The 13,772-nt window shown below is 36.1% G+C and overlaps 1 protein-coding gene across 25 annotated transcripts in view; it reads right to left on the reverse strand.

Annotated features, from left to right (window-relative positions):
- Positions 1-13,772, reverse strand: part of LCOR (ligand dependent nuclear receptor corepressor) — a 122,376-nt gene that overhangs the window by 18,960 nt on the left and 89,644 nt on the right. For 7 of the 25 annotated variants that reach the window (XM_051823455.3, XM_070057461.2, XM_070057467.2 and 4 more), the window contains one exon: positions 9,644-13,613. The exons of 11 other annotated variants lie outside the window; for them this stretch is intronic. In XM_051823455.3, the coding sequence (XP_051679415.2) occupies positions 12,644-13,613 (970 nt within the window). In that variant the 3' untranslated portion in view covers positions 9,644-12,643. Of the gene's footprint in view, positions 1-2,817; positions 2,892-7,362; positions 13,614-13,772 lie in introns of those variants that run through there. 7 more of the 25 variants (XM_051823457.3, XM_070057462.2, XM_070057464.2 and 4 more) reach the window with 3 other exon arrangements.

A 13,772-nucleotide genomic window follows, 5' to 3' on the forward strand; every position in this document is an offset into this window, starting at 1 on the left:
CCCAACACAAAAAGCAAAGCTTCTTAGATTCCATCACATTAAACCATCGTTACAACCCACTAATAGGTCCCACTGAAAAACTGATCTACACAGACTCACTAATCCTTAGCACTTTCTAAGAATTTGCTATACTGATTACTTTCTTCTTAATGTAAATCCATCTAGCTGAAGTTACACTGTCAGGTCTTGCTGGTAGAGATATCACAAGTGAATTTAACAGAAGTCTCAGTGAACACCTCTATACTGTGTTAGTTATGATCTGATCCATCACTTTGAAATGCATGAAACCCTTACTTGGTAACGGTGTGACTAAAACATTAAAGATGCAGCAGAATCCCTAAATTCTCCCACTGGAAAACTGAAGTTTTGATAAACACACATTCTCACACTCCCCTACTTAGCTCTTCATTATGCAAACTCTACTACCCACACCAAAGTAAAAATCTACAAAGCTATGAAATTTCCACATAAAAATGTATAAAGATTTGCATACAATGGAAATGCAGATAAATTCTATGTAACTTTGTAATTTTCAATCGTAAGCATCTATCTCAAACCATGTTTACTCCATTTCTGTCTTCTGAAAACAAACAGAACATGATGAACAGTTTGATTAGAGTCCTCTATGCACCATGAATGTGGAGATTCAGTACGCAGGTTTTAATCTCAACCTTATGACTTGACTGAAGAGTTCACTTAGGATCGGCTGCCCTGTGCCTCAGTCCAAAATAAACACATGAGCCTCATTTTCAAAGCTCTGATCAACACAGTGTCCTTGCCAACTTCCAATCTGATGTTTCTCATTCTCTCACCCCTCATAAACTAAACTAGAGCCTGTCATATACTTTCAGTCTTATTTTCACTTATTGAGCACCTGAAAGAACCTGACATAGTACTTAGTATTTTGTGCACAGAATCTCAGTCAAGGCTCATAGCAAATCTGTGACTATATAGTAACATAGGCCCCTTTGACAGGTTAGGCAGATAAGATTCAACTTAAGACCACATAGTTAAGAAACTATAAAGCCTGCAATTATTTTATCATGTTAGTATTAACAAAACTGAAAACATCATTCTGTATTCTAAAACCAATGGCATAACCACATTTAGAGCTTCTGGCTCCAAGGAGTTCTCTTGTGTGTTGCTTACACTTCACACATTAATAATCATAGTTCAAATATGAAACATCTCCTTTTTAAGCCCTATTTTTCAAGACCTACTTCCTTTATGAGGGGTTCCCCCAGTCATCAATTAATGCTGATTTAACACTCAAGTTTTATATGCAACTTCTTTATTGCTAATTTCATGATACAGATTTCATTCTTTTCCTAAAATGTGATGTAAGTTTATTTAAGAATCAAACTAAATTAACAGTTGAGATTTAATTAGCTAAAACAATCTGGGTGCTGGCATTGTGGCATAGCAGGTAATGCCACCGCCTGGGACGCTGGCAGCCCATATGGCCATCAGTTCATGTCAAAGTTGTTCTATTTCTGATACAGCTCCCTGCTTAATGGCCTGGGAAAAGCAGAGGATGGCCTGAATGCTTGTGTCACTGCCATCCATGTGGGAGACCAGGATGAAGCTTCTGGCTTCGGCCTGGCCCAGTCCTTGTCATTGTGGCCATCTAGGGAGTGAATCAGCTGATGGAAACTTTAAACACTTTCAAATAAATAAATCTTAAAAATAATTAATTAAAAAAAAACCCTGAATCTAAAAGAAAACTACTAGTAGGAAAAAATTCCTCATTCTAACTCTGATTTGACTTAAGACTGCCAAAGTGATGCAGAGGGAAGTATAACAGTTTGGAATCATGAATATTCCAGGCAACTCACTGCGTGAGGAGGGACAAGTCCACTAAAGTCCCAATGTTTCATGTTTTTCTCCTCAAAATTAAAATGAAGTCAATCAAAACTTCTTGTGGTGGCAACAGTGTCAAGACTTAACACTACCTAAACAACATACCAGAAGATGGTCAATCTTATGTTTTTTTTCAAACACAATTAAAAAGTGAATCTTGTGAAACATTTTGAAAATACATAATGTCTAAGCCTCACTCCCATAAACGGACTCTAGTGTAGAACTGAGACACCTGTATTTTTAAAAGGTCAGTTCTAACTGAGACTCATTACACCAGCAATCCCCAGAACTCTTTGTGCCCTGACCTTCAAGGTAGAACTGGCCTGCACACAATAGAAATTATGAGGAACAAAATTTAAAACTGGAATAAAAATGTAACTGCTCAAGCTAATATTTGTAAAAGTATAACTACATTCATAGTCATAATAAAAACTTAAAGCAGGCAAGATGTATATAAAAGGTATCTAAAATGACATCTAGATCTTTCCCTGCCTCCTGTAGAAAACGTCGCAATACAAGGGTGAGACCTGAGTTTATTAGACCTCATTAGTAAATACGGGTTGCCACTGCATTTTCCCATGCTTGAAAGGAATGAAGTTTGTGTATTTGTGCCACATTTAATAGAAAATTACATTTTAATAGATCCAGAGTTGAAAAAGGCTTAAAAACCTTTCAGTCTAACACCCTCACTTTACAGATGAATAAACAAGTGATTTTTCTAGCATGCCATGCTGAACGATGAATACAACTATTTAAATATTACCAGTCAATAAACAACAGAAGAATTCTTACATGCCTATACAAGCTCCAGAGGATTTAACAGAACAAATATGGACAGTTTTGCTTACTTTCTGCATTCTAGTTGAACTGTTCACCAAATCATGGCTTAAAGAGTTATATACTCAACAACCTTTTATTTTTAAAAGAATTTTTGTTTTAAGAATCTTTTCCACTAACCTCTTCAAAAAAGCCTGTTTGCTCCAGTTTTAAAATGCAATATTCGTACTGCCGTATTCCTCTAAAGCTCAACGATCTGTAAGTTGAATATGATGCATAAAATGGTGTTAAAATGCTTACCTTTTGGAAACAAATGATAAAGCAGACACTGAATATTAACAAGAACTGTTATCTACTATGTTACTAATTAAATACTTCCTATTAAAAAGGGATAATTCACTCATTTTAGCTACAAAACCCAACAATAGGGGCTGGCATTATGCGTAGAGGATGAAGCCACTGCCTGAGATACTGGCATCCCATATGGGTGCCAGTTGAGTCCTGGATGCTTCTGCTTCTAATCCAGCTCCTTGCTAACGGCCTGGGAAAGCAGCAGAAGATGGCCCAAGTATTTGGGTCCCTCCCATCTGTGTGGGAGACCCAGATGAAGCTCCTGACTCCTGGCTTCAGCCTAGCTCAGCCCTGGCTGGTGCGGCCATTTGGAGAGCGAACCAACAGATGAAAGATCACTCTCTTTGCTTCTCCCTCTGACTTTCAAATTAAAAACAAAAACAAAAACAAAAACCAACATCATATGACCTAGAGTATATTTTTACAGTTGAATAGAAGCGTCTGGCAAGAGAAATTCAGTATGGGGGCGGGTGGAAGAAACACAAGTCCACAACTCAGGATCCGGCATGAAATGACTCATTCTACTTTCTCCATTCAATTTCCCTTATGCTACTCCTGTTCCTTCACATGATTTCCCTAACTCCCACACTGTTAAGACAGAGGGGCTCCTGAATTAATCCCCCAAATATCAGCAGAATCAGAAAAGAAAAACTGCTTTAAGACAAGTCCTTTTTTCAAAACAATCATAACTGAGGCGCTAAACATCAATTGGCAAATAGGATTATTACAATAAAACACGTTTTAGGAGATGCTGAACTGTAACAATTTGGTCTTTTATTTGTCCTAGTAAACAAGAATTACCGTCCCAAGGATCAGAACTACAATAACCATAAGGACTGGCAATACTGTGTCTGTACTTGGTATCTCCAGAAATGAGCTAACAAAAATAAGTAATCATTGTTCTTTTTTGGCAAGCAATCCCAGCATAAAATTTTACTCTAAAAACATTATGTCCAGCCAAATCATGAAAACATCAATACACCCTGTTTGGCTGAATAGAGTTTTTAAATGAAAATAATCCAATGCCGAAAACTGAGGTAGTCCAGGGCAAGTACCAAGTTAGTAAAGACTTGAGTTACAAGATGTTTTTGCACCTGAATACTGAAGTGAAACTTTGTTAGCAGCAACTTTTAATTATCTGAGATTTCATCTGCAAAGAATTTATCATAAAAAATTACCAACTCTGATTATCACAGGCATTTCACAGCATACTCTCTTAACCCTGTTTTTTCCTTTTTAAGCACCAAAATCTTAGGAAGTAGAAACCAAGCTTTCAAAATAGTTTTTCACAACAAAATTTATTAGAAGAATAGTGGTTTTGAAAAGTCTAGCATCCAGTGAGAACTACCATACACAACATTACAGCTGGGAATGTTTCTCCAAAATGTCATGGTCAAATAATACAATGGAACCATTAAATCTTACACATGCACGAAAGAACTAGCGCTTCTGACATACAATGCAAAAAAAAAGGGGGGGGGGGAGAACCACATGGATTAAAATTTTAAGTACTCATCACATACATTAAGACACAGCTTATTTTAGTCCAGTCAAAAATCAGAACTGCATTAAAAAATTTAACGTAGTGCAATCAAACCAAAAAAACTTAATTTGTGATCATAAGTGCTCTACTACATAAACATTGATCATAGCAAGAAACAAAAAGTTCAAATCACACAGTACAAAAAAATCTGTAAATAAATATAAACTACAGTACAAGAGAAATATTAAATTATACAATTCTGTCAAACTGTAAACAGTATATTGAAATGAGGTCCATAAGAGTAAAGGGGGTTCCTGTTTTGTTGCCTGACATTTGAACTTCTAGAAATCTGAAAGATGCCATTTCCCATATCTTCAAAGGCTATGGGTTTTATATATGGAGAGAATTTATTTTAGATGTAAGATATCAAATACTAAAGCAGAGGAATAATCTATCTTGTTAACCACAGACAGTACTGTAGAAAGCAAGAGTTTTTAAGAGACAAGTCTTAACATTAAAGATGTGAAGGACTAAAATACTGAAGTTAGCACTTCACATCGGAAGAAACTTGTCACTGGGGACTTCAAGGATACAAAATACACTGACGAAACTGCTGATATGCAAACCTAGACCTCTGCTAATTTTTTGACATTTTACATACTCATGTTACTACACCAACTTTGGCAGAATCACTACTGGTAAACTCAAAGCACTTCTGGCCCAATGGTTCCATCACAGTGGCCAGTGCACAGAATTCTCTAAAGACATTGCATAAACTAGAATGTAGAGGTCAGACACCCAAGGACCAGTGCTTGAATTTAGTAGTAGCTATGGTGAAGAAGCAAGAGCCACATCAAGGAGGCGCTGCATCTGCTAGTTTACAGAAGCAGCTAGGAATGTCATTTAATTGTGCTGGCTACTAGTGGCATTGAAAAATTTTTAACTGTGTATGTGTGCTGGCAATTTATTTATGCACATTTAAATAAAAATACACTGTTAACAGGAACCCCCATATTATCTGCTCAGTAGTAATAACTGAATATATAGAATGCCACTATAAGAGTGTGAGGCACCGTGTGCTGGAGAGTAATATGCAGCTTTAAAATCTGTTTGGCTGAGTTATACCTGGATACCTGAACTGAGTTTTTAAGTTGACATTCATCAAAGATGTGCTACCAGCACGTCAAAATAAAAGCAAACAGAAAAATACAAGTCACTGTTAGGTTTAAGAATAGCATCAAAGTACCTGAATTGAGTGAGAAGAGTGTGTAAACTGTCCCTGAGGGTTTTTAAACAGTGTGTACAAGTTGGATTCCTAAGAACATTAGTTTTATTTAACAGCGTGGACTGATAAAATACCAATGTCTGACAGTTTAAAGTGGAGGTTATAAAGAATTATATGCAAACACTCCAAATGTATAGTTTATACATTTTTTTTTTCCAAAGCAGCAACAAGGTGCTGTAAAGTATCCATCCCATCCGAACACGCAACATGTGGGAGTCACTGATAAAGGTTTCTTGTCTGGTTTTCTGACAGCACAGCATATCAATATCCAATGACTATATCTTTCCTAGATCAGAATGTAACTAATTTCGACTAGCAATATAGGATTAGACTTTTAATCAAACACTTTGCTATTACATACTAAAATTCCTTAAACTTACTAATGCTGGTAATACTAATCTAGTTAATTATCCCCCCACCCATTTTAGAAATATACCCTTCCACAACTTAAAAACATTAAGATCCATTTTCAGTCCTCTGATGTAAAAAGCATGTCAGTGAATTAACATTAAAAATTTACACAGTAAAAAGGCTTGAATTTCAGCCAAAGATTCTAAATACTGCTCATTCCCTGAAGACTTAAAAGGGGAGAGAATCCCTACCCATTTTCCTAGTGATTTATTTTTCTAAAATGGTCTGATGCAATTTTTAATTTGGGGGAATTTTTCCCCTCAATTTCTCTCAAATTCCAAATTCTTAAGCCTGAAACGCTTAATGAAATGGGGAAAATGAGGCAATCACTTGGAATTGCTAGAAAGGTACAAAATGTTATTGTCTTTTTTAAAATAAGAATTATTTATATAAATGTGATCTGACCCCATATCATGTAGTATGTTTTATATTTTTAAATAATCATCCTAAAACATACAGTACCTAAGACTCTGAAGATAAATTAAGACTTTAGTGTTGTAACAGAAAAAGTGCTGAATTATCCCTTTTCTAGTACTTTAAACATTTTGGACAAGTGCTTTTCTAGTGACAGTAAAGTTACCTATATACCCTTCTATCAAGCAGGAAATAAAAGTCATGAAAAAAAAAAAAAAGACTTTTAGGAGTGTAGCACCAGGTATTTAACCAAATAACAGGAATTGTTTCAGTCATTCTGAGGGGGTAAAAATATTCTAGATTGAAATTCTATTTGGCTATTGACTGTTAAAAATCCCTGCTCTACTCTGTCGGTGTCCTGTGTCCAACTATCCCCACCCCCCTCCCCACCCCAGCTCCTGTCACACTATCCACTGAGAATCTAATCTCTAAAGAGATTATTTTAAAATTTTATGTTTTCAGGACATACCTGAGAAAGGGTGCAATTATGCAGAACAAGGGACCCAAGACTGCACTAATACTGGTTATAGGTTCATAAAATTTTTTCCCAAGACAAATCTAAAAAGTTTAAGAGGTATGGATCTTCAAATACGTCTTACTGCTTTCATTTTTTTTTGGTATGTGTATAGGGTCATTTCCAGTGTTGAAAAGATCAAAGATCACCTTGAGCCTGTTCAGTGACAGTTCAAGATGGGGTAAAGAGTTCATTTCCACATTCAAACAGTAGAGATTAAGTCTTATGACAATATTTGCTACAGCCAATAAATCTATAACTAAAAGTGCTTGCTTTCCACCTTTTATTGATACAGCTCTAAGTGAACTGGAAACCTTAAAATCACCCCCCAAAATGGTTGCAGATTAACTATTTTATAGTTTGTCAAAACACTAATTAGCCTTGATTCTCACTTTCAAACGTAGATGGCCCAACTTCACATTATCTATCCTGTGACTCACTTTTAGCATAATAGGGAAGAATTTTTAGTGTCTTCTCAAAAGTCTACATACTTTCCCATTCTACTTTCCACCACTTTTCCCAAACTCCTTCATAACACTTGGGGCACATAGCTAGTGGGCTAATGTCCACTTCTTTGAAAGGTGATGCCAAAAGTATCTGGGAATAAAAACAGCATACGCAAAAGAACTTCTATTTCCTCTTTAGTCATCATGCTCACAAATCCTATTCAAGTCTCAAGGACAGAATTAATCCAAAATAAACTAAGAAGATAGAGTCTGGAGATCTGCATTCCTTGTACCACAATCACACTTTTTCCTTTTCAGATATTGAAAGCAATTAGATTTTTAAAAAATCTCTATGTAGCTTAACAGTCTCTCAAATGGGCTGCCTGGCTAAAGCCATCACGTTCTAAGTAACATCGGCCTGACCATGGTATTAATGGCGACCTAATTCTAACGGAAAGGTCACAAGGAAAACAATCTGTTGTTATCTTCATGAAAGCCAAAATTTAATCTATAACTTTCAGTATCTCCTATAAAACATTAAGTGGAACAAATCAATCTATTGCCATATTCCATCACCAATGACAGCAACCTGAATATAAGGAGGAGTGATCTATATGAACATGACCTTGGGCATTTGTTTTTTTAAAGAAAATTATAAAAAGCAAAATGATGTGGTTTCAAAATGAAATCTAGAAGGATAACAGTTGTTAAAGTAAATGACACTAACCTGTCATATATCTTCTGTAACTAAGAATTTCAGCTTCTGACAAATTCAAGCTTCACTATTATGGGTGAATGAAATGAATGAGAATCACTAAGGCTTAGAAACCAAGCCTGGCACCATGTGCTTACTTGGGGTAGGGGGAGAACATGGAGCTCACTAGCAGCTCAAAGTTTGCTATGTACTGCCTAATGACAGAAGGTAGTTACGATATGGGCCTTAACGTTAAAGGTAGTCATTTTTAGTCTAATTTAGAGTTCTCTCCAGAAAATTGGGAACTAAACGTCTCATTGTGCCTTTTATTGTTTTCCTATCTGATCCCACACAGTTCATATCATAAAATGCTGGGAAATAGAAATGCCAATTGGTTGAGGTAATGGTTTATATAAGATAACCAGAGTTCTAAAAGCACTTCAATATTGTAAAGTAAAAGTGTACCAAGTAAAGCTAATACACACTTCACACTTGTTGAGCTTGCTCACCAGAACTGAACAGCAATTAACTTCACATAAGGACCCCTATTATCACACAAAGCCTTACTCATATTCATGATCTGCTGCAGCAAAGGTTTATCAAGCAACATCTAAACTTCAGAATAACAACAAACTCAATATTAAAAAGTATTATACACAAATATAAATTATTTTTCCTGAAAGAGAGACCTTGTCCTTCATGGTATTTGGAGAACAGAAAGAAGTGTATAGCTCATCACAAACATAATTCAGTCACTTATAAGCCTACTGAACAAATTAATGTGATCTGTACTACTGTCAAGTAGGACACTGTGCTGTCTCAGAAATGAGAAAGCCAAAGATAAAAATGCCAACTACATGTCCTTCCATAGAATTAGTGTTTTTGATTTTATAGTGTCATAGCATATCTAACCCAACAATTTTAATTACATTATCTCCTATTATTAGTTCAGATAATGTGGTGTGATTTCAGTAATGTCATCATCCTCCTACTGGAAAATGTGAGTGAAAGAGGCTTTTGTGACAAACACAATTGTGAACTATACTCTCCCATACCATAAAAATGATCAACTGCTGTCTGGGCCATGCAAAACTCTGATTAGCAGAAATTAAGCATGCGAATAGACCAATCTTCATTACATATTTATGAGGACGGCCCCAAACTAGAATATCTACACTGAAAGTGCCAATACAGAATAGTGGCAAAGCAAGAGAGAAATAAAATATTAAGGGATCACTGCGGCACCAAGACTGACAGTCAGCCATGTGATGAGCCACCTCTGAGAAATACATGGTATAATGGAACTCTGAACACAAAATTTAACATTAAAAGTGCACCTGAATATTACAAACTAACTTTACATACCTACAATAAGGTAAAATATATATCTTTTGAAATATTCAGCAGCTTTTTGTTTTTTTTTTTTTTTTTTAAGATTTTTTGAGAGGCTCATGAAATTTAAAAGGGACCACTATCTAATTTCAACCATGCTTCACAAAACAATAATGGCTATTTTATATTGCAGTTACAAATGTAATGCAATTAGTGCTTTAAAATAATCTACACTCAAAAAAAGAGAAAGAGAGACCTTTGGAGAAAATATGCTTATTCAAAAGCTTCTTGGAAAAGAAAATTTACCTGAATATCAAGTCATGACTGATCTCAAGTGTAATGTTTAAAAGCTTCACAGACATGAATATTACAATCTTCAGGTCTCAGGACTTTTAATCTGAGAGAGTTTAGAGTTTGGTTTGTTTTTTAAATTCGCTTTCTAACCAAAACAAATAATAGAAGTACTCAAATTTTCACTATTTACAACTCTCAGCCTACAATCTGAAATGACACAATACAAGTTCTCTTATTTAAACTGCAGCATTAAAGGGTAGGCACACCATTCTTCTGCTGCTCGATTGTCATCCACTGAAACACACATAGAAAATATTTATGTTAGTAAAATGGTCACTCCATGTACACTACAATGACAAAATTTACATAACTCAACTTATACGTCACTTATATAGACTACCACATAGGATTAAACCTCTCTGAACAGTAAAACTCTACAAAAGTTGAACTTTTAGGGCCAGATTTTTAAATGGGCCTTTAATGGTATCTTTCTGAGAGGGGAAAAACCAAGCACAAATTAATTTCTCAAAGGACCTTTTTACAGCAATTTTGGGCTACTCCATAACCCAAACATATCATGCAAAAAGATACCATGGTGCAATTAATTATGTGCTGACAAATTCTTGAGTGTGGAACAAAGGAGGCGTTCCTTCGTAAGCTTAGCCTTTGCTTTCAGCAAACTTTCTATACCTTCCTTCAACTGCAGATGAAAACCATACATTTCATAATGTATTTTTATTGCAACTTCCAGCTAGGCTAGAAAATACTGCACAGTCATGTACTGCTACTTAAATCAAACTGCTTTTTCTGCTGAGACTAGAAAGCTAAGAAAACAGGCTCAGTTGTTCACTGATTAAACTGCTACACAAGACAATCAAAAGAACTGATACCCAGGCTATGTAAGAATGAGCAGTGCATGTTTTTCAATTACAGCAATGGTGTGCCTAACCTTTGAACACATGGGTTGCTGAGGGCAAACTATCCTTAACCTAATTTAATTAACTGCTCCAAAGTTTCCAGGCAAGAATTTAATGCCTTGCAAATATCTACACCTACTTCTCCTGAAACCATTTAAGCATCCATCTGATATCATCAATCTTAACCTTACCAATGCTCCAAATTTCATTAGATTGTACACAAAAGCTCCAATGATTTCTGGTTTTGGTTAAACATATTGAAGGGCCTGACTACCTTTCTCAGCAAATCAGAGTATATGGTATACATGGTGTGGATTTTGTTTTTGCACAATAATTTTAATTTGGTCACAATGAAAAAAATCACATCTTATGAGCTTTACTTATCAGTTATTCTTGCAAAAACTCTAGAAAATAAATTTTCCAAACTTCATTACTATGATTTTAAAAGCCCATCTCAGAAAAAGCTTAAATTTTTAAGGAGTGCTTATTCAGACATGATCTGAAAAGTCCTGAAATGTGTGCTAAACAACCATGAAAAAAAAAAAAAAAAAAAAACCACAACAGCTAAAAAACAGAAAAAGGAGCAGGATGCCAAAAAAAATTTCAAATGAAATTAAATAAAAACCAAAAATAATTTCTCCCACCCTTGTATTTGTATTTGGATTAGTTAAAAAAGAAACTCCAATGAGCTTAACTGCTGAATGAATTACTGTTATAACTGATATGCAGCCTAAATCATATTGGGTTACTTTGGGATCATGTTTTTCCTAGCATTATAAACATGGATCTCTTTTAATGTAGATATTGGGCAGACGACTGAGACTGTGAAATCTAAGTATCACTTTTTGTGATATTTTAATTCTTTACACACATTCCTTTCCCTATTTCTCCCATTCCCAATTAACAGATCCTAAATATCTGAAACTAGTTGCTGCAACAACATAGTACACGATCAATTCTGTAAAAGGACTGAATACAAATTAACTTAGTTTGCTAAAATGAGGCATCCTCTACTGTTTCATGTAATGTACCCTGACTGCTCCTGAGTAAAAAAGGAGCTCGTCCTCCATGAGATAAGGCTACATCCTCACTTGTTGGTGAGACCAAATTCTACCCTTAGAAAATCCTAAATGAAATCACACCAAAGGTAGTGTTCAAAGTAATTAACTGAAGCATTTCTGAAGGTAGTGTGTGCACATTTTCCACCTCCTTCCCCTCTGGGTGAGCACTAAATAGATTGCTAATTTATTAAGTAAATTTAATAATGAGAAGAAAATTACAAAATGTAATTGTAAATGACCCAAATTATTATTTAGCACTGAATAACCAAATTTCTTAACTTCAAAGGCTCATTGTTCTTCTTAGTTTTTCTTTAGTTTAATCCTTCAATTAGTTGAATTGTAGAAGAAAAATGTGAATAATTTTTAAAGATGGCTTTCCAATTTGCAATAATAAAGCTCCCAGTATGACAGAGGTGGTTTCTAAAAGGGGGCTTTTTTCTTCTTCTTTTTTAAAAAATAAAAGCAAACATAACTTAAGGAAAAAAGAAAAAAGAAAAGAAAAGCATGCAGGATCTACAGGCAAGGAGTCCACTTCCATGTATCTGTTCTCTGTGAGGTAACTCAATTCTCTTTTGTAGAGAAACATGCAAAAGGCCAAACAATATTCCGAGCCATACTACACATGGAAATTTTAAAATATGCAACATTCAGAATGCACCATTCACCTCTGTACACACAAGTTAATGCAAAATCTGCAAAGAAACAAGTGTCACAGTAAATGAAGTTAGGTGCAAGCATGACAGCTGAACAATGATGCAGTAGTGCTCACCCAGTTTGTACAGTAATTGGCACTCTACAGTATTCCTACTCGTTTTTTGATTCATTTGCACTTTGTGCTGCCTCTCCCTGGGGATCTAATTCAATCTTTACAGAAACATCTGGCCCCTCCGACCTCATTAATTTCATCTTTTTCTTTGGAGGGTTTTTCAAAGTGCCCAGCCTCTCTTTTACTTTGTACTCCAGTGTACTGTGGGGAATCCCATAAATACTCTGAGCTTTGGAAACACTCATTTTTCCACTCATAACCACTGAGATCGCTTCCTCCAGTATCTCACTGTTGTACTGTCTGTAACGCCCTCTTTTCTTCCGAGGCTGCTTGGAGCCAGGGTCTCCTTCTTGATCCGATGTGGGATATGGCTGTCCAGAGGTAGACTGCTCAGCATCTGAGCCCCAAGAATCAGGTCCAGCATCTAACATGCTTTTTCTATTTTGTTTTGGAAGAATAGCCCTTAATTTTTTACTAAGCGCGCTCTCCGTTTGTGAACCCATTACCAAAGAGCTATAGCTGTACTGATCACCAGTGCGAGATTCCCAAGAAAGATCCATTCCTCGAACTTGTGGTATCTTTAAGTCTACAGGAGATGAATGGCTCACATCCTTTTTTCCATCTTGTTTTGCTTGTAGTGCCATTTTTGGAAAGGCAGAGTTTTCTGCAAGAAAAGGAAGGTCACTGATGTTGCTGAGGGCACCATTTCCCCTGAACTTCATGCGGCTGAGGTTGAACTCATAATGTGGTTTTGCCCAAGAGGCTTCCCTGGATAATATTAAGTGTTGTCCATGATTCTGTAATCCAGATGGCCCAAGGCTGGCAGCTGTGGACAATTGGTTTCTGCTCAGTAGTTCTTCACTAATCTGCAGGGATCGAGCCAGTGGAACTTTGAGTGATGTGGAGTGTCCAAAACCTTCCCTGGTTCCATCCTGTAAGCTTCTTGGAGGTACCCCATCACCACTCCGAAGTCCGTCTGGGCGGTACTGGCTGGGTCTCCCAGGTCGCCTAATTGGATGGAAGGAAACTGATGTGAGCAGGACTTGCACAGGTAGGGAGGGATGGGTGAGGGGACCACTCCTTTATTAGAAGGCCTTGCTTGGGTAACATCACTTTGTGTTATTTATTTATTTTTCTCTAAAAATTAAAAACAAAAATGGTCTCAGC

This window comes from Oryctolagus cuniculus, chromosome 15, assembly GCF_051225735.1.
Source record: "Oryctolagus cuniculus isolate XC-2025 breed Fujian yellow rabbit chromosome 15, ASM5122573v1, whole genome shotgun sequence".
Classification (NCBI taxonomy): Eukaryota; Metazoa; Chordata; class Mammalia; order Lagomorpha; family Leporidae; genus Oryctolagus; species Oryctolagus cuniculus.